A 20656-nucleotide genomic window follows, 5' to 3' on the forward strand; every position below is an offset into this window, starting at 1 on the left:
TACTAAATGTAACAAACCATTAGAATTATTCTTAGTACTGCTATAGATAATTTTTTTTCATGATTTTCTAGGTTCATTAGAAAAGCAGTACTGCAATGACTTGTAAATTAGTTTTAGAGCCACATTTCCAATGGGCAATTAGTATATACTAATCAGTAGACAGAACAGCATAGGAGTTAAGATCATGGGTCCCAGAATCAGACCAACATGGGAAGTGAGGTATTTTGCCAGCTCTGTGACCTTGTTGGCTTTCTAAGCCTGTGTCCTCTTTTAAAAATGGGGATAATAATACTGCTGGCTTCACTGAATTGTCAAAATAATTAAACTGCATAACCCAGGTAAACTTCCTACAAATGCCTGGCAAAGTGCAAGTATTTACTGAATGATAACTCTTAATATTATTAACTAAAGTGGATGAATTACAAGGATTTGTGCAAGAAATTAAAGTGAGATGATTTATCATATTTTAAATAAATTAAATAATAGTCTATGCTTGTCTTTCTTCTAAATCAAATTTGAAAATACACCACTGGAAATAATGGCTTCCAATACTACACTACTGTTAAATATATATTCACTGCTGTAATTTCAGCACTGAGAAATATGCTACACCTGGGATGAAACAATTGGCTGAGAAGTAGTGCTGATATAAAACAGACAAAATGTTTTCATGTAGTAAGAGTTACCTGAGATGAGCATTTTCTGGTGTTTAGAAGGTGAAGTTTTATTTGTCATATTTATTCATTGTTGGAAATCCCCCAAGCAGAACTGTTTGGCTTCATGCCAATTCTGTAACAGAGTCCCATTTTCACAAATGAATAAGCCAAAGGAGCAGAACTCAAAGACTAGAGTCCAAAACTCAGAGTTTACAAGTTACAGTAGTACCGCCTTCCCAACAGATTTAGAAGATTTATAGAACCATAAATATCCACCTTTCAGTCATGTTGGTCTAGAGCCACACAGACACTTTTCAGGAAAGTGAATCGAAGCCATGAAAGTTCAAGATGTAGCACAAGCCAGCACAAGAAAGGATAGACATGCACTATTTATAAATGTGTCCTTGGCTAAGGCATTTTATTTTAGAAAACTTAACTTGTAGAAGAAAATGATGCTATTAACTTGCTTACTTCCCCCACCTTCACCCCACATCACTCTCACATGCAGGTTACAGACAAGGACACATTCGATTAGGTAAGGCACCATCCTAGTTTAAGTAGCAATTTTATTTCCAGTACAGTCATATGAGAAACTTTTAATGTACTATTGACATAACTTCTATTCAATACATAAACACAGATGATGTGTAAATAACAGTGTTTAGAAGTAGGTTCTGAAGTCAGACAACCTGCGTTCTAATCCCAACTCTGTCATGTCTAGTTCTTTGGTCTGCAGCAGTGTACCTAATGTCTCCAGATCTTAGAGATACTCCTCCAATTACAGAGAACAGCTTTAGTACTAGCACTTAATTCACCGTATTATTGTAAAGGTTAAGTTAAATGAAACAATGGATATAAAGAACTCAGCACAGTGCTTGACAAATGCAACCCAAAAATAAATGTTAATCTTTACTATTACTAGAAGCAAATCTTGATTAGCCATGTTAATGAAATGGTAGTGCAACCACAAAATATAGCAGTACTTTAAACAGTCTTTGAATTTGTCATATTTTTAAGCTCATATTTGAAATTTTTTATGTTCTGGCAATTAACAATACTTCAAGCCAACACATCCAAAATGTGGGATTCTGGACTGGAAAACAATCTCCTTGCTTTAAATTCTCTGCTTGCCAAGTGTAAAATGTCAGCTTTGTCTCTCATATTAATAAAAACAGTCATCATACATGAGCTTCCTCTTCTCTCTAAATGTACTTTTGTTTAATTTTGGTCCTGGATTGCAAGAAGTGATTAAATTCTGGGTTTAAAAGGACTCCTGGTGGGCTGTAAAGTAGAATTGAAAGGAAACAGATGGTCTGATAGTCACAAACAGATTCTCTCTTAATTTGTTGAATTTTATAAGAAATAGAATACAAAATTCATCCTTTATAATTAAGCAAAAATATTCCTACAGATTTATAGTTGATTATACAATATGTATTTTAGAAAATATATTAGAAGTAGCCACAGTGATTTAGAACATTCAATCTGATTATTTCTAGCACCCTAAGTGATTTTCTCCCCAGGCCAACCCATGGGGAGGGTTGATCCTAAGGTTCGTTGATCAAAACCCTTCCTCAACAGGGTAACTAGTTTTCGCACAAGAGATGAATCCATTTCATCCTTCTCTCCTACTACATTATGAATATTTTACTAAGCTTTCAAACTAAAATTTTCCATATAATCATTTGACTTTTAAGTGTTTTTTAAGTGCTCAAGAATCACCATCATTTACACCTGTGCATCCCAAGGCTCTTCAAGTTGGGCTAAATTACTGCAGTGCCTTTATCATTGTTGTAAATTTAGGAAATCAACCATGAAATATTGGGCACCAAATTGAAGGCAATGATTTTCAATCTGCATTTGCTGCATGAAAGCCTCCATGTTTCAGTGTTTGGGGCATGCAAAAAACATGTCCAGTCATTTGGTGAATGATTTCTTACTTTGGTCTTCTAAGTAGTTTATGAATACCTTTAAAAAGCATTCAAACAAACTTTACCAGTTACGAAAAATACCAAAGTATATATCAAATCAACGCTCAATTTATAAACACAGAAAAACAGAAGCAAAACATTCTGTCATCTACGAAGCAATTACTTGAGAATCATATAATGAAGAACTATGGGGGACAGTGCTGTGGTGTAGCAGGTAAAGGTGCTGCCTGCAGTGCTGAAATCCCTTACGAGAGGTGATTCTAGTCCTGTCTGCTCCACTTAAGATTCAACTCCCCGCTAATGTGCCTGGGAAATCAGAAGAAGATGGCCCAAGTGCTTGGGCCCCTGCATTTACTTGGGAGATCTGGAAGAAGCTCCTGGCTCCTGGCTCCTGGCTCCTGGCTCCTGGCTCCTGGCTTCGGCTTGGCTTAGCCTCAACCATTGCACCTGGGAAGTGAACCAGCTTCTGGCTCCTGGCTTCAAATCAGCACAGCTCCGGCCATTGCAGCCATCTGGGGAGAGAACCATCGGATAGAAGACCTCTCTCTCTACCTCTACCTCTACCTCTACCTCTGCCTTTCAAATAAATAAATAAATTTTTTTTAAAAAAGTTACTACAATTTGTTAATTTATATAAGCACTGGACTTAGTATACTTTCCATTAAGTGTAAATTTATAAGCCATTACAAGACTGAAAAATGGAATATGGCATACATTACTGCATTGCAGTGGGTCAAAACATGTATCAGCCATTCTCAACATGAAGAAATCACTTCCTATAAAAAAAAAAAAAAACCCGACAACAACTTGGGAGCTCCATTCCCTCTAATTGATTCTCATGAAGAGGAAAAAAACTATTAAGGCCAAAAAATTTTTGATGTTGACCTATAAAAGACCAGTTGAGGCTTTCCCAATGCACATGTCTTCTCTGTCTTCCTGATCTTGGGTTAATAGATATTTACCCCACTTACTGCCATTCATCTTTAGGCATAATATCCTTCTCCACATCAGTTTCCCACTTCTCTATTCCCTTACATGCACATTCCCAGGCAACTCCTTGTCCATTTACCGGACTTATTTCTTGCCTATCTCTTACCTCATGTTCACATCTATCTCCTCCTGCTTTCTAGCTGTCATGTATCATCTTGGTGGTTAAGCACAGTTTTTTTTTTTTAATTCAAAGAGCTTGTGTTGGAGTTAAACTCTATGGCTTACAAGCTGTGTGACCTGGAAAGTTTTTTAACCTCTTTGAACCTCTAGTTTCTTCACTGTAAAACAGAGATAATCACAGTACCTAATTCATAGGACCATTTTAAAGAAAACTAAAGCTAGTACTTGACACAGTTAAGTGTTTCTACTGGCTAACATTAAGAAATCCACTGTGAGGCCAGCATTATGGTGTAGAAGGCCAAGCCCCTGCCTGCAATGCAGTTCGAGTCCCTGCTTCCTACTAATGCACCTGGGAAAGCAGGAGAAGATGACCCAAGTGCTTGGGTACCTGCCACCCACGTGGGAGACCAAGATGAAGTTCTGGGCTCCTGATATTGGTCTGGCCCAGATTCAGATGTTGTGGCCATCCGAGAAGTGAACAAGTGGAAATCAACCAATCTCTCTCTCTCTCTCTCTCTCTCTCCCCCTCTCTCCTTCTCTCTCTGTAACTGCCTTTCAAGTAAATAAATAAATAAATATTTTAAAAAAGAAAGAAATCTATTGCAAAGTTCAGCTTACTTGCTTTTCATCTCCAGATTTTTGAGAGGGAAGTGTTACTCCTCTATTGTGGGAAAGAGTTAAATAAGTTTGAAAAATTGTGGCTTTGTAAAAATTAGGCTATGAGGTATAAGGAGTCTGGATATGGACAACTAAATTATTATGGTCTTGCCAATTATCATAGATCCAGATCCTCCCCTGGTGAATATAACATTTATTTTTGCTTATTTTATGACAACCAATAGGAAGAATCAGAAAAGGATCATATATTACCAACACAAAGCCAAGAGGTTTTGAGAGATTCTAGTGATAACTTAGCCCCTTTGGAGCTCCTTTTGAACAATTGTTGGTTTCCAGCAGGATGTTTGTCCCCAAGTTTCCAAATTATGTATTAAAGATAACAGTGCAACATTCTTAAAGGAAAACTTCAGTATTGCAAACTGAAGAGTCTTTTTCTGAAGTAAAGAACCACCTCCTTATTTATGCTGTAAAGGAGCTCTTCCTAAGTAAACTAATTTTGTAGTTTCAGAAGTCTTTAAATATGCTGTCAGATTTTAGTAAACCAAAAGCTTATTTTGGTCATATGCAAAATTTGAATTTTGAGGTCAGGTTCATAATAACTGTAATTACTGCAAAAACTGACAAATATCCTATTATCCATAAGAAAACATTAAAAAGTAAACACAAGTATCATATATCTTTTCCATGTGCATAGTTTTAAACAATGGAGTCCAATAAAGGAAATAACAGAAGACAGCAGTCATTTCTAAGGCTCTTAGAAATTCAGGTCTTAACAAAAGAGAGAGGTATAATTGTTCTTAGTTGAATACAAGTTCTGAAAGGAGTTTCCTCTTGAATCTGCTTTTGAGTGAGGCGTAGAAGAGGGAGAAAGCAGAGAATAAATAGCAGCGTTGAAAATGCATGGCCTCCAAAGTGAAACTGCCTGATTGATCTGCTCAGTCTCATTAGAGGCATTAAGCTGCTCTTTGAAACTTTACAATCACCGTATTTGATTGAGATTCTCAGCAACCGGATTTTTACTTTGAAATATCAGAATTAGTGTGTATAAAAAATAAGAAGGCAAGAGGCTCAGAAAGTAACTTCCAAAAGAAATGTGAAAGGTTTTATTTTTAAACCTACATTCGCTCAAATTAAGTTTTCTGAAAGTTCAGAATCAAATGGCCACGCCCACACATGGTGGACAGAGAAGACAAAGTTCAAGGTTCAAGGTTCTTGTGATTTCACATAACCTTCACTTCCACACCCAATCTTCCTAGGTGCAAATATAAACAAACCAAAAGCCAAAAACGCTAAGCAACCACCTGGAATAGCTGCTACTCTGCAGCTTTAGAAGAAGGGGGAGGGTTCAGGCACCACATCCTGAATGCACACAAGGGCTGCTGCCACTGCTGGCCTTTCTTTTGAGTTGTGAAGAACAGATCCTGGATGCACTCTCAGCTTTCACCCTAGAAAACCTTCATTCTGTTCTCAGAGCTGCTGGAAAATTGTTACTCTAAATGAAGAGCAAATGAGGGCCAGGGAGAGAACATCCTTTCATTTGAAGCAGCAGCAACTTAGGCTGCCGCTGCACACAAGAAGCCACTTGTTAGTTCCCTTCTCAGTTCTCAACGTAGCGGAGAAATTCTCGAAATCAAATGTGTTGAACGAAAAATAAAAAGTCAAATAAGGGAAAATAGGAGGGATGTGGAAATCGAGTCTTTCAAATTAAGTTTTTAAAAAACAACATTGCATCACGGTTCCCAACATCCTTTCACATTTTATCTAGTTCTAACAGGCCTTAAAGTCGAAGTTAAGCACTCCTACACACTCCCAAAATAACTCTACTGCGGGGGGGGGGGGTCCCCAGTCTTTCGAAATAATCACCGAGCTTCAGGAGGTCTCCACCCAATCCCCATCGGGTATAGCATGTGTGCCCCCATCCTTTGCAGAAGTGCACTCCTTCCCTTTGCCTCAGCACTCAGAGCACATTAGTCAAATATCTCTCTCTAGAAACTCACCAATGTGTGTGTGTGTGTGTGTGTGTGTTTTACCTAAATTCTTCACCTAACCATCAAGCGCCTACCACCACCATCACCCATTGACCACAATTCTGTAGCTTTCTTTTCCCTTTAAAGGAGAAATGTGGTGCCAACGTCGTTAAGGCAAACAAAGCTAAACTTCATGGGAAAATGAAATCGATGCAACAAAGGGAAGAAAGGGAAGGAGGGGGTGGGATGGGGGATGCGTGTATCTTCGGAAGGAGAAGCTACCAGAAGAACTTCTGCAATTTAACGGTTCTGGGGGACTAGTGTGTAGGAAAACAACAAAGGTGGGATCCCCACTCTCCTTACCGCCGTAGAGCCAGAGGAAGATGCAATATATACACGGATCACCATCCTGGAAACAGCGACTTGTGGTTGTTTGGGTCCCGAAAACGGCAGCGGAGCAGCTGCAGCAACGGCTGGAACCGAGCTAGGGGCCGAACAGAGGTTGGAAGAGGAGGGTGGGGGAAGGTGGAAGGGAAACTCGCCAGAGCCCCGCCTCCGGCCTTAGCTGCTTTCAATGGGCTTGGAGCGCTGCAGTCCCAGCCCCAAACTCCGGAAGGCACAGGCTCGTTTGCATCATTTCTAATTTTTTTTTTTTAAGAGGGAATCTCGAATAGCACCGCGAGATCTGTTGAAACATTTATTTTTGACTATTCCCTCCTCCAGAAGAGGGGGCGGAGGAGAAAGAAAAAGGAAAGAACAAGGGAGCACTGAATTGAATTAGATTAAAAGGAAGCACCTTTTCCCACGGAGACTAAAAGTTCTGCGCATGACTTCCTGCTCAGAAAATGTATGCTAATAAGAAGACAGATCTTCCTTGAAAGAGCAAGCCCTGTGTTGAACAGAGACACTAGTAAGAAAACCCCTGTTCCCAAAGCCTTGCACATTTTAAGATTCCTGTTACGTGGTGATATTTCTGCTGTTAGCGAGTTGCAGGAACTGGGCACTGAAGTACTGGGCTATGCCACAGAGGGTTTAAGAAAAGTTTCAGGTTTCCCGAAGCTCAAAAAAAAGGCAGGATTGGTTTTCTTTTTGAGTTTTGTGTTTTGTTAAAATAGGGAACCCTGCTTCTGTGGGAATTTGCAAGAGGCCTCATTGGCAAATTCAAGACTGAGGAGGAAGTTGGAAAAAAATAATAATTTCTAATACTGTGTAAGAAAGTGAATGCTGCTTGTTTTGTTTCGCTTTGCTTCTTAACTGACTTGAGAAGGGAGCTTGGAGCATATGTTTCAGATGTTTAAATGGGGAACAGAGAGAGCAGATGGTTATTTTGTAGCTCTAGGGAAATGAGCAAACAATTAATAATTTCCAAAAAAGGTCCACAGACTTCCAGGTGTATTTTCAACTTCCCAAAACGTGTCAAGTGAACAAAGAAAAAGCATTTGCAAAAGAATCAGAGTGGAGAGAGTGAGTCAGGTCACCTGTCCTACTTGTTTACTTTGCCTTTGAAGTTTGCCCTTCCTCTCAGTTCTAGTGGTTTGTTATCTTTGCTTAGGCTCAATAATTGCAATAGCTTCCTAACTCTTCCCTGTCCACAGGTTCTTCCTTCTCTGATCCATCTTAAACATTGCTTCCAACTGTATGCCTTTATATGTAGTCCACACAACAACCTTCAGAGTGTATTAGTACCTTAGTCTTACAGATGAAGAAACTGAAACTCAGGAAAATAAATTTTCTAAAGTCATATAGCCAGTAATTTCCAAAATCAGGACTTGAATTAGGGTCCAACCAACTCCAAAGACCACACTCATGGCTATCATTTTAACACACTTCCTGGAACAGGGAAAGGACTCAAAACATATTCTGTATTTTGTGTCCTCAAACATCAATTTTGTGTATCACTAAGGACTGTGTGGACTGAAATATTTAAGATAAGTCTTAATTGACTATCAAACCAAACCTAAATTACATTTCCAAGGAGTCTCCACCATAATATGGCCTACACTATTCATAGAATTTTACCTGTTGCTCCCTCAAACCAAATTCCTTACACAATCATTGTTAACCCCACCATAGCAATCACCATACTTATTTCCACTTTCATGCCTTTGCTCTTCCTGGCTCACTCTTTACCTTCACTCCATTCCCTTATACCCCTTTCTAGCCCCTTTCCAAATGTTAACCTTCCCTAAGGGCAATTCAAAACCTTTACACAAATGATCAAACAGAAGTAAATCTCTGTGATCTGGCCACGCCCACCATTGTGCCTTCAGGAATATTGTTCTTGTGCTACCTAGAAGCCTGCAGGGCAGAACAACATTCTTTCTGATTTTAAATTGGCAACTCACTTAATTTGTCATATGCTGCCATAGTACAACTCCCTCCCTTCATGGTCCACATTTGCTGCATTTGAGCCTATAATCTCATTTGCGATGATGAAAAAAATAAAGAAAACTCTTCTATTCTACATAAACCCCAGGAAAAAATTAATTATCACTGGAGAATCAAATAATAGGATTAGCAGTAAGTTTGATGGACCTTCTCTGAACCTTTGTGGAGTGGGAAGACAATTTCTGAGTTAATTTCTTTTAAATGCAGATGTGTTAATCCAAGTGAAAATGTATGTAATAAACAAATTTGTGAGTAAAATATGTCTGTCATTGTTGACAGCATTTGGGATGCATTGTGTGTTGTTGAGAGGCTTTCCCAATATTTCTATCCTAAATGTTAGCATTATAGACATTTTTTACAGATTTGTTTGAAAGTCAGAGTTACACAGAGAGAGAAGGAGAGACAGAGAGAGAGAGGTCTTCCATCTGCTGGTTCACTCCCCAATTGGCCACAACAGCTAGAGCTGCGCCGATCTGAAGCCAGGAACCAGGAGCTTCTTCTGGGTCTCCCACAGGGGTACAGAAGCCCAAGAACTTGGGCCACCTTCTACTACTTTCCCAGGCCATAGCAGAGAGAGCTGGATTGGAAGCGGAACCGGCGCCCATATGGGATGCTGGCACTGCAGGCGGCGGCTTTACCAGCTATGCCACAGCACTGGCCACTATAGATGATAACTATATCATCTGCTCACTTTATTCAACCATCCCTAGAATGGAAATTCTAGAGTGATCATTTTGCCTTCATTTTTCTTCTTCATACACACTCCCCCAAAGCATTTGATCATATAATTTGGAAAGATTAAGATCTGAATAAAAATAGATCAGAGTTTTTAAATAATACTTGTGACCTATTGACACAAAAATGTGTTAACCAAATATTAATACTTTTCAAGAATACAAAATAAATGCCTACTTTGTGCAGTAAACGTAGCGAGAGCTAAAGAGAAAAAAAAAAATTACTCATACCCCCAGCATCCAAAGTAATCATTGTTGTTATGTCACTGTAAGTTCTTCTAAGCCTAGTCAGACATAAATAATGGTGAAGGTAGGCGGTGTGGGAGTGGCAGGGAGGTAGAAAGCAAATAAATCTTAAGATATGCACTTTTCATTTAGCAAATATATTTAAAATTTTTCCCAGTCAGAAAATATTTTATGGCATGTTTGAATGGGTTTCATTTTATAAACATACTGAGAATCATGTAATAAGTCTATTATTGAGCATGGTTTTTTTTGTTTTATGCTGCATAGTAACTAATGTTATAGCATAAATATATCAATAAATTCTTGTCCACCTGTCAGTCTCTTAAGAATAGATTCCTTAATGTGGAATTGCTGGCAAACTTGGATAGGCACTCAAACCCATTGTAAAAATGCTGTAATTTTAATCTCATATTTCCCTGGTCTATAATGGAAAAACAATGTTGATTTTTATATTGGACTGCTTATTAATAATTTTCAATATTAAGAATCCTCTGGGCTCTTCCCACGTATTCAAAGAATTCTGAATACTGACTCAAATAGACCAGACAACATGGTAAGTTTTTAAGGGTTTTATTCAGTGAGAGAAATGTACAGGACAGTAAGGGCTTTATTTAGGGGAGAAAGGGAAGTCTAGGGACTAAATTGGGTCCATTCCAAGCAGAGAACAGGCCAGGAGCGAGCCATGTGGAACAAGCACAAGGTTATGAGCACCCACAGGCAGCTTAGCTCAAGTAGCAAAGAGAAGGCGGAGAGCAGGCCGATAGGCCACATGCCCCAAAGGCACCGGGCAACAGGAAGGACCCACCATGTTCCAGGCCTTTTATTCACTTCCAAAGGAGTGATTACATAGTCTGATTGGCAGGTGGGCATACAGGTGGGATCAGGTAGGGGCATGAGATCACACCGGGAGTGTGGTCTTCCAGCTCACAAACCTAATTGATTTTATCCTATCTGCCTGCATACATCAGTGTCATTCAAACATTAACTGATGCCACCACAGTCATAAGAATTGGGTTGACTCCAATCAAGCTAGAGGATCTATTACAGTTTCAGTTACATGGTAGAATTGGGGTATACAGCACAGGCAGAGGGGAACACATAGAATAAGGAGACCACAGAAACGAGGAGCTCACATTTGGAAGTGCTCCATACAGGAGCCCAATAATCCGGTCGATATGAGTCATACAGGTGGCATAACATAGTAACTAGAAGAAATCTCTCGTTCGGAAATTCTACCTCAAGTTGCAATCTCTTCCTTTCTCTTCTTCCAAAACTTTTCACGGTACTCCCTGGAGGTTCCACTTTAAGATTAAAAATTTCTCTTTTGTCTTCAACCTTTGCTCTGAATGTTCTTTCCACCTCATTGCCTTAACTGATGCTTGTTTCTTGAGGACAGCACTTCCCCTTCTCAAGTGGAGAGAGATTGCCTATGTTCTCACCCCTACTCAAACTTAGGAGACTTCAGGTGGGAGGTAGTTTATCTTCATTTGCCAGGCCAAAACAAGTTGTGTTTCCTTGCTTGACAGACATCTACTGGGCAGAAGAGGCTCTTCTAATTCATCACTGAGCCCTCCAGAGATGTAATCCGCCCCCTCTTCTTACTTTGATAATTCCTCATTTTGTTGTTTAGGTGTTTGGCATTTTAAAGAAGATTTTGAAAAGTATCTTCTGGCCGGCGCCGTGGCTCACTAGGCTAATCCTCCGCCTTGCGGCGCCGGCACACCGGATTCTGTCCCGGTTGCCCCTCTTCCAGGCCAGCTCTCTGCTGTGACCGGGGAGTGCAGTGGAGGATGGCCCAAGTCCTTGGGCCCTGCACCCCATGGGAGACCAGGAGAAGCACCTGGCTCCTGCCTTCGGATCAGCGTGGTGCACTGGCCGCGGCGGCCATTGGAGGGTGAACCAATGGCAAAGGAAGACCTTTCTCTCTCTCTCTCTCTCTCTCTCTCACTGTCCACTCTGCCTGTCAAAAAATAAAAAAAAAGAAAAGTATCTTCCTACATTTTTAATTGCCTTTAATAAGAGAGTTGTTCCAAATCATCTAGTCCCTATAGTGCCAGAAACAGAAAATTTCCCTATTTTTAAACTTTTGAAAAAAATATTATTTGCCCCAGGATACAAAAAGACTACAAAATTGGTTAAAAAATGCTTAGTGAAATATCTGTGAAATATTCCTGTTAATTTAATGAAATATTAAATTTTTGTATTTATAAAAATGTTATTTTATGTGAAAACTTAGAGTTTACAGATTTTTTTTCCCACATCAACAGTATTCCCAAGGATAAGCCAGGGCTACAGAGAATTCACTGTGAAGCATACTTTTATGAATTTTTTGTGGTTGAATAATTTTAAATATAAGAACAGTATTATAAAAATCATAGTTTATGTTTAATATGTCTAATATTTGTATTTCAGTTGGATTTTAGATAAATTTGCATTTTTATGTTTGACACACTGTGAATTAGTGTTCTTAAAATAAGGGTGACTGGGTTCTTGATGGTCTTCAAAGAGAGTTGATTGTTGAATGATTCCCCAATGGTATCACTCAGTGATAGCCTGGTTCCTACATTTCTGCTTGCTCTGACAGATGGATATATTCATCTGACTATATATATATATATATATATAACATTTTATCCTGTATTAACACATAACGCATTAACACAGTTATCTAAAACACAATGAAAAGCACTGCATTTTTGAGGACTTCCTGTTGTTCTTTCCAAGTGTAAGCAGAAGAGTAATACCTACAGTGGAGCTAGGGTAGATTAAATAACAGTGTTGTGCTTGGAAGCAACTTGGTGCCAAAATGTATGTTGAAAGTATTGGGTTCGGATTCTAATTGCATCCAAAACACTACGTCCATCATTAGGAACACTAGAGGGCGCCATTCATCTGTGGAAAATAAATGTGCAGTGCTTGCATAGGAAAGATTTGAGATAAAATTTTTTTCACCTCTGCACAGAATTCCAGCAGAAGGATACCATGTCATTTCATCCATTGTTCCTGAGCAATAAGGTCTTGGGAAACAATAGGACTCCAGTGAAGAGTAATGATCCCTGCAAAGCCTTTTGACAATTGGAGTAAGGGCTATTGACCCACACTGAAAAATATTTATTTATTTAGGTATAATAGTTTTTAATATCTTGTCATAATCACTTCTATGTAAATTTTAGATACATACACATATATACAGTTTTTCTTGAAAGGAGGGATACTAAAAACATGGGGTCCATGACAAGGATCATAAAATAAGTTATTATGTGGAAGGTATAATTCAGTGTAAACAACATTTATAGCTATCTATATATTAAATAATATGACATCCACAGATTTTAATATATGTATTAATTTCCACATATGAGAGAAAATATGGAATTTGTATCTTTGTTTCTGCATTATTTCATTTAATGTAATAACCTCCAGTTCTATTCATTTTATTCCAAATGTCAGAATTTCATTCTTTTTTAATGGATAAGTAATATTTCATCTTGTATATAAATCATTTTTTTATCAAGTCATCAGTTGATGGGCATCTAAGTTAATTCTGTATCTTGGCTGTTGTGAATTAAACTGCAGTAAACATAGGAGTGCAGGTATCTCTCATATGCTAATTTCATTTCCTTTGGATATATTCACAGAAGTGGGATAGCTGTGACCCATTCTTCTTTCATTAGGTATCACTGATTTCAGAAGATAAGTCAGTCAACTGGGTTATCATTAGGAAGAGACTAATGGGGCTAGAGTGGAAGGCAATTTATGAAGTGTTAGTTTTTCCAAAGAAAGACCTTTGAAATCTCTTGCTTGGCATATTGCACACACACACAGATATACACACCATGATTTAGAGAAATTATAAACCTAATTAAAGGACCCAAGAGGTCATTTAGCCTAACATTCTAACCTCCCCACACATACCAAAAATAACATCATCAAGCAATCACCCAGGAATTATTTGTGAACAGGTCTGATTACAGTGAACATAAGTTGCTGAAGCATCCCCATTCCGTTCTTGGCTAGCTCAAAATGTTAGATTTTTCCCCCCTGAAGTTAAACTGAGTTCTGTTTCCTCTCAGGTTTCATGGATACAAATAACTTCCAGTTATAAACTCATCTCAATCCTTGTTAAAGGAGAGTTACTATTTCTAGTTTCTCTAACCATGTTTCATATGCTATCATCTCTAGAGATCACTCCAATGAATATATTTCAGCTTTCTTCTCCAAAGAGTGGTCCCCAGAATCCAATGTCATAACCCAAATAAGATATGACTAACCTAGTGTAGCGTAGTCTTGGATCCTCAGTTTCAGTGCTGTGCAGCTCTTGTAGTCTACCTACTTGGTGTGGAGTGGTATGTCCTTGTGGTTTTAATTTGCATTTCCATGATTTCTAAGAAGTTAGGAATATTTTCATATATTTATTGCCATTTGAGTATTTTCTCTTGTGGACTATCCATTAAGAAATCTTGCCTATTTTTCTATTTGGTTGACTTCCTTGATCTCTGTTTGTAATAGCAGCTTTTTATCTCTTATTTTCTTGAAAGTAACTTCTTCCAGCATGAGGCTAGTCTTTTTACTATGTTAACATTGTCATTTTATTAACAGCGGCTCTTACTTTTAAATTACTCAGCTATATTAATCTTTTTTCCTTTCTGGCTAGTAGTTTTTGTGAATTTTGTAAGGAATCTTTCCAGATTGAGAACATGAAGGTGTTCTCTTACATTCATATAAAAATGTCTTATTGTGGTGATTTTAACTTTTAGACCTACAATGCACATGGGATTGATTTGTATGTGCAAGGTTTGAGATACAAGTCAAGTTTATTTTTTTCCAAGAATATATCTGATTATTCCAGCAGTAGTAATAAAAAATGCATTTCTCACTGCCTTGCAATACCACTTCTTTGAAAGACCAAGTGATTTGAAAAACATACATTGGTCTGTTTCTAGAGTCTCAATTCTGTTCCATTAGTCTGTCTACTTTTAATGCTGTTACTGCATCACTTTAATTACTATAAATTTAAACACATTGAAACCTGGTATAGCAAGTTTTCTTATATTGGATTTCATCAACTATCCTGACTCTTCATACCCCATACATATTTCTTTTTTAAAAAGAATGTTCTAACTGCAACATAGAAATACAATTGATTTTTGTATAGTGAGTTGGATTTTTTAATGACTCAAATTTTTTACCTAAGGAAAAAATTGTACATATCTATGGGGTCCCATTTGATATTTCAGTACATGCATGTGCTGAGCAATGTCCAATCAAGGTAAACACATCTATCTCATCAAACATTTAACACTTCCCTATGGTGTAAACATTCAAAAATCGTTTCAGCTAGGTATTTTAGAGAAACACACAGTTTACATTCCTTGTTTATAATCTCTTCATCCTCTGGTAACCAATATTATACTAATATTATACTCTTAACTTTAATGGAATAAACTTTTTAGATTCCATATATATATGAGTGAAATCATGGAGTACTTGTCTTTCTGTGATTGCATTATTTCACTTAAAAAATGACCCCCAGTTCCATTTACGATGTTATAAATAATAAGATTTCATCTTTTTTGTGGATGAATAGTATTCTGCTGTGTATCTGTACTGCACTTTCTTTACTACATTCTTCAGTGGGTGGACAATTATGATGTTTCATTTCTTGGATATCATGAATAGTGCTTCAATAAACAGGAGTGCAGATGCCTCTTTGACAGACTGATTTCATTTTCCTTGGATACATACCCAGCAATGGAATTTCTGGATCATAGATCATATAGTAATTTTTCCATTTTTCTTTGTTTTTTGAGGAACCCCCATACTGTTTTCCAGAATAGCTGTGCAAATTTACACTCCCACAAACAGTGTGCAAGTATTCCATTTGCTTCACATCCTCACAACACTTGTTATCTTTTGGCTTTTGGATAATAGCCAACCTGGTTAGATTGAGGTGATACCTCATTGCAGTTTTATTTTCATTTTTATGATGATTACTAATGTTAAACAGTTTTTCATGTGCCTAATGTCCATTGGTAGATATTTCTTTGAAAAGTGTCTGCTTAGATATACTGCCCATTTTTTACTTGGATTATTTGTGGTGGTGTTTGTTTGTTTGTTTTTGCTATTGAGTTGTTTGAGTTCCTTATATATTCTGGTTAATAACCCCTGAATAGATGTGTAACTTAGTTATTTTCTTCCATTCTGTAGGCTACCTCTTCACTCTGTTTATGACTTACTTTGCTGTGTGGAAGCTTGTAGCTTGATGAAATCCCATTTGTCTCTTTTTGCTTTTGTTTTCTGTACATTTGTGGTCCGATCAATAAATCCTTGTTCATTCCAATGTTCTGAAACATTTCCCCTATGTTTTCTTCTAGTGGTTTCAAAACTTGACATCTCACATTTATATATTTAGTCCACATTGAGTTGATTCTTGTACATGGTGAGAGAGAAGAGCCTAGTTTTCTTCTTCTGTATGTGAATATCCAATTTTCCTAGCACTATTTATTGAAAAGACTATGTTTCTTCCAACCAATGTTCATAGCAACCTTTTCAAAGATCATTTGACTGTCGTTGTGTGAATATTTAATTCCAGGCCCTATTCTATCCTATTGGTCAAAATGTATTTTTATTCCAGTACCATGCTTTTTAAATTACTATAGATTTGTAATATATTTTAAAGTCAGGCAGTATAATGTATTACTTCTTTTTACTCATGGTTGCTTTGGCTATTTGGGGTATTTTGTGGAACTATACAAATTTTAGTGATTTTTTTCCTAGGTCTGTGAAAAATGTCACAGAATTTTGATAGGGATTACACTGAGTCTGTCAACTGTTTTGGGTAGTATCAACATTTTAATGAGAGTTATTCTTTCAAACCATGAACAGTATTTTTTTTTATGTCTTCTTCAGTTACTTTCATTAATTTTTCCTCATTTTTATTGTAAAGATTTGTACCTCCTTGATAAAATTTATTCCTAGGTGTTATGTTTTTTATAGCTATTATAAATTGGTTTATTTTCTTGATTTCTTTTTCAGCTGATTCACTATTGGTGTATAACAATGCTACTGATTTTTATACATTGAGTTTATATTCTGCAACTTTGCTGAATTTGTTTGTTAGTTCTAATAAATGTTTGATAGTTTTTGGTTTTCAATATGTAAGTTCATATCTTCTAACAGTGGTCATTTGATTTCCTTCTTTCCAATTTGAAAGTCCCTAGTCCAATCTCTTGCCTAATTACTCTGGCTAGGACTTCCATGATTGCAATGAATAAAAGTAATGAAAGTGTTTTTGAGTCCCTGCCACCCAATTGGGAAACCTCTGTGGAGTTTCAGGCCTTGGCCTGGCTCAGCCCCAGCCATTTTAGACTTTTGGGGAAGTGAACCAGTGGATGGAGGATCTCTCTCTCTCTCTCTCTCTCTCTGTGTGTGTGTGTGTGTGTGTGTGTGTATTTATATGTGTGTGTGTCTGGATCTCTCTCTCTCTGTAACTCTGCCTTTCAAATAAATAAAAATAAATCTTTTAAAAATGGTGAAATTGGATATCCTTGTCTTGTTCTATATCTTAGGGGGAAAGCTTTCAACTTTTCTCCATTCAGTATGGTGTTAGCTGCTGGCTTGTTATATACTGCCTTTAGTATGCTGAAGTAATTTTTACTTCTCTGCTTAACTAGTTCAGAGTTTTTATCATGAAGGGATATTGCTAATGACTTTAGGTCATTATAATGTCATTGTAATAAAATTACCATGGCCAACACTCTCACTCCTATCATGTACCTGATGCCATGACACTTCCAAGATTTCCGAAAAAGGGCACAGAAATGGGCAGCACTCAAGCCCTTTCCCGAACTCAGCTCTCTGAATATTCCACTAAATCCAGCCCCAAACACCACTCCCTATGCTTCCAGAGGATAGCAAAAGACGGCCCTGAATCTTGCTGATTGTAACTCTTTCTCTTCAATTTGCCCACACTCTTTCCAGAGTGTGTGCTTTTGCTTTGCCTGTAAATGAATCTTGATTCTCTGTTCGCCTTTATCTACATCTCTTTAAATTATTTTTCATGTGGAGACAAGAACCTAGAACAAGCCTAGCCAGAGGCCACCTCACAACAAGGTAAATTTCTCCACTAGTGTGTTTCTCCAGTAGTAGTGTTATAGATTTTTGCTTTGTGGTTACCATGAGGCTTACAAAAACACCTCCTGGCTGTAAGGAACTCTTTGTAAATGAAAGCAACTTGTCACTGATTATACAGATAAGAAAAGAAACAAAAAAGAAAGAGACAAATAATAATAAAGTGGGCTGGAGCTGGCTAATCCTCTGCCTGCGGCACCAGCACCCCATATGGGAGTCGGGTTCTAGTCCTAGTGGCTCCTCTTCCAGTCCAGCTCTCTGCTGTGGCCCGGGAGGGCAGTGGAGGGATGGCCCAAGTGCTTGGGCCCTGCACCCACATGGGAGACCAGGAGGAAGCACCTGGCTCCTGGCTTCAGGTCAGCGCAACACCGGCTGTGGCTGCCATTAGGGGAGTGAATCAATGGAAGGAAGACCTTTGTCTCTATAACTCTCTCTCTGTCTCTCTCCAACTGTCTAACTCTGCCTGGCCAAAATAATAATAATAATGACAATAATAAAGAACTCTACACTTGCACTCCATTCCTCCCTGCATTGTGAATTTTTCATGTCCCATTTTTATATCTTTCTATATTTCCCATATATTAACGTAGTAATATAGTTACTATTTTTAATTGGTTGGTTTTTATTCCTCACTGTAAAGAAATGACTGATTTATGTACCATGTTTATAATATTGGAACACTGCAAATTTTTCTGTATAGTTACTCTTAGCAGTGAGTTTTCTACCTTCTTGTATTTTCTTTTTACTCATCAGTGTCTATTTTAGTTTGAAGTACTCCTTCTAGCACTTCTCTAAGATCTGCTGGTCATAAATTCTTTCAGCTTTTGTTTGTCTGGGGATGTCTTTATCTTTCCTCCTTACCTAAAGCTTAGTTTACCTAGGTAAGTAATACTGGTTGACAGTCTTGTTCCTTCAGTGCTGTAAAAATGTCCTGTTCCACTCCCTCCTGTCTTGTACAGTTTCTTCTGACAAAGTCTACAGTTAAGTGAACTGGGACATTATGTGTTGTTCCTTTTTTCTTGCAACATTGATAATCCTCTCTTTTAACTTTGAAGAATTTGATTTTGTCTTTGAGTACACGTGGTTGCGTTGAATCTGGCTTGTGACTTCTAACTTGTACCAATAGTTATATCCTTCTAATGTTTGGGAAATTTTCTGTTGTTATTTCTTTGAATACAATTTCTATACTTTTGACATTCTCAAGTCCTTCTTCAACCCCAATAACTCATATTTACTCTTTTAATTCTGTCCCAAATTCATGCAATATTTCTTTTGATTCTTTTCTCCTCCAGTTGTATATTTGCAAATAATCTATATTTGAGCTTACAAATTTTTCCTCTGTTTGATCTATTCTGCTATTGATGTCTTCTATCTCATTTTTTATTTCACTTAGTATATTTTCAGTTAAAGGATTTCTGCTTGATTTTTAAAATTACTTCCATCTCCATCAGTATTCTGTTAGAGTATTAAATCATTTCCCTGCATTCTCCTAAAGTTCATTATGTTTCCATAAGTGAGCTATTGTGAGTTACTCATCTAAACATTTATAAATATCGGTTCTAGCTAGGTGGTTTCTGGTACCTTATTTGGTTCTTCAGATAAGGTCGTGTTTTCCTGAAAGGTTTTGATCCTAATTGTCTTTACAATGTCATCTTTACATTGAAGGATTATTTCCCCAGTCATTGTTATCTGGTTTAGTTTGTGTCTGTCCTAAAAATTCTGCTTATTTTCTCTAAGCCTGAGAACACTCCTGCTGTTTCAGCAGTGCAGGGTGCACAAAGTCTTGTTTTGCCACAAGTTCACTCTTGTGTTGTTTCAATCCTAGAGGACATCCTATGCCCATACCGCTCCCAAATCTGCAATTTGTTGCTCAGAATGAACACTTAGAAGAGAAGTGTCTAAAAAGGTATCATCTGTCCCTAAAAATCCTCTCCTGGTTCTAGGGTAGGCCAAGATGCCCAATACTGTTGCCAATAACATCACAGTACTAGATCATACCCAGAGCCCACAGTTTGCTGAGACCAGCACAGCATGAGGGTAGGACCAAAGCCTGCACTGCTGTGAATTTTCTGTTGTTGATGTTGGTCATATTCCAAAGACACTGTCATCAGACACAGGTGATGCTTACTGGGATAGAATTCTGATCATCTGGGGCCACAGGCCTCCAGTTGATGATACCAGGATAAATTCAAATGTTCCATCTTGCCTAGGGACTGCTGTGGGCTTTACCAGCCTAGCACTGAGTTCCAAGACACAGTATTGTGATTCCTTGCTGTCTGCCCAAGGTTGAAGGAGTAGTAAAGGTAGTCCCTTGGTTTCTCCGGGTGGCATTAAACTAGGTCACACCTGGGTTTGGTAGTAACTAGGCCCTGCACAGTCTCAGAGGTGCATGCCACACCCATGTGAGACTGGTGAGGATACATGCTAAAACTAGTCCATCTCACTAGAGTGCAGGTTTCTACCTGATTCCAAGGCAACTCTAAAATGCTCCAACTGTAGGAACTGACCCAAAGACAAGGACTGTGATAATCTGCTTAGCATTGGGTTTTACTAGTCTGGCACTGGGTGCAAAGACAGTCTTGTGCTTCACTGCTGTTGCCCAAGGATATGGGAGAAGTGGTAAAGGCACCCTTGGCCTCGCAAGCACGCACTGAGCTGGGTCATACTTGGGTCTCAAAGTTACTAAGACCTAAGCACTCTCAGGGGTACATGCCAGGCCCATATGAGATTAGTGATAATACCTGAAATGAGTCCAAGCCACCCTGGTGTAGGTGGCTGCCTGATTCTGGGTAATTCTAGAGACTCCATCGGTGAGCACTGGCCTAGGATAGAGGCCTTTGGGCTTTATCTGGTTCCTGGTATCACAGTTATGAACT

At 38.1% G+C, this 20656-nt stretch overlaps 2 protein-coding genes across 6 annotated transcripts in view; one reads left to right on the plus strand and one right to left on the minus strand.

Annotated features, from left to right (window-relative positions):
- The window catches only part of SH3BGRL (SH3 domain binding glutamate rich protein like), an 85731-nt gene extending 78798 nt beyond the window's left edge, over positions 1–6933 (minus strand). The window contains exon 1 of one of the 2 annotated variants that reach the window (XM_008272976.4): positions 6646–6933. In XM_008272976.4, the coding sequence (XP_008271198.1) occupies positions 6646–6690 (45 nt within the window). In that variant the 5' untranslated portion in view covers positions 6691–6933. Of the gene's footprint in view, positions 1–2942; positions 3131–6645 lie in introns of those variants that run through there. The other variant, XM_051827383.2, reaches the window with a different exon arrangement.
- Positions 6934–6977: 44 nt separating this feature from the next.
- HMGN5 (high mobility group nucleosome binding domain 5) overlaps positions 6978–20656 on the plus strand; it is a 68508-nt gene continuing 54829 nt past the window's right edge. The window contains exon 1 of one of the 4 annotated variants that reach the window (XM_008272973.4): positions 6978–7192. The gene's annotated coding sequence lies outside the window, so the exon portion shown is untranslated. The remainder of the gene's footprint in view (positions 7193–20656) is intronic. The other 3 variants (XM_051827381.2, XM_051827382.2, XM_051827380.2) reach the window with 3 other exon arrangements.

Source organism: Oryctolagus cuniculus, chromosome X (assembly GCF_964237555.1).
Source record: "Oryctolagus cuniculus chromosome X, mOryCun1.1, whole genome shotgun sequence".
In the NCBI taxonomy this organism is placed as follows: Eukaryota; Metazoa; Chordata; class Mammalia; order Lagomorpha; family Leporidae; genus Oryctolagus; species Oryctolagus cuniculus.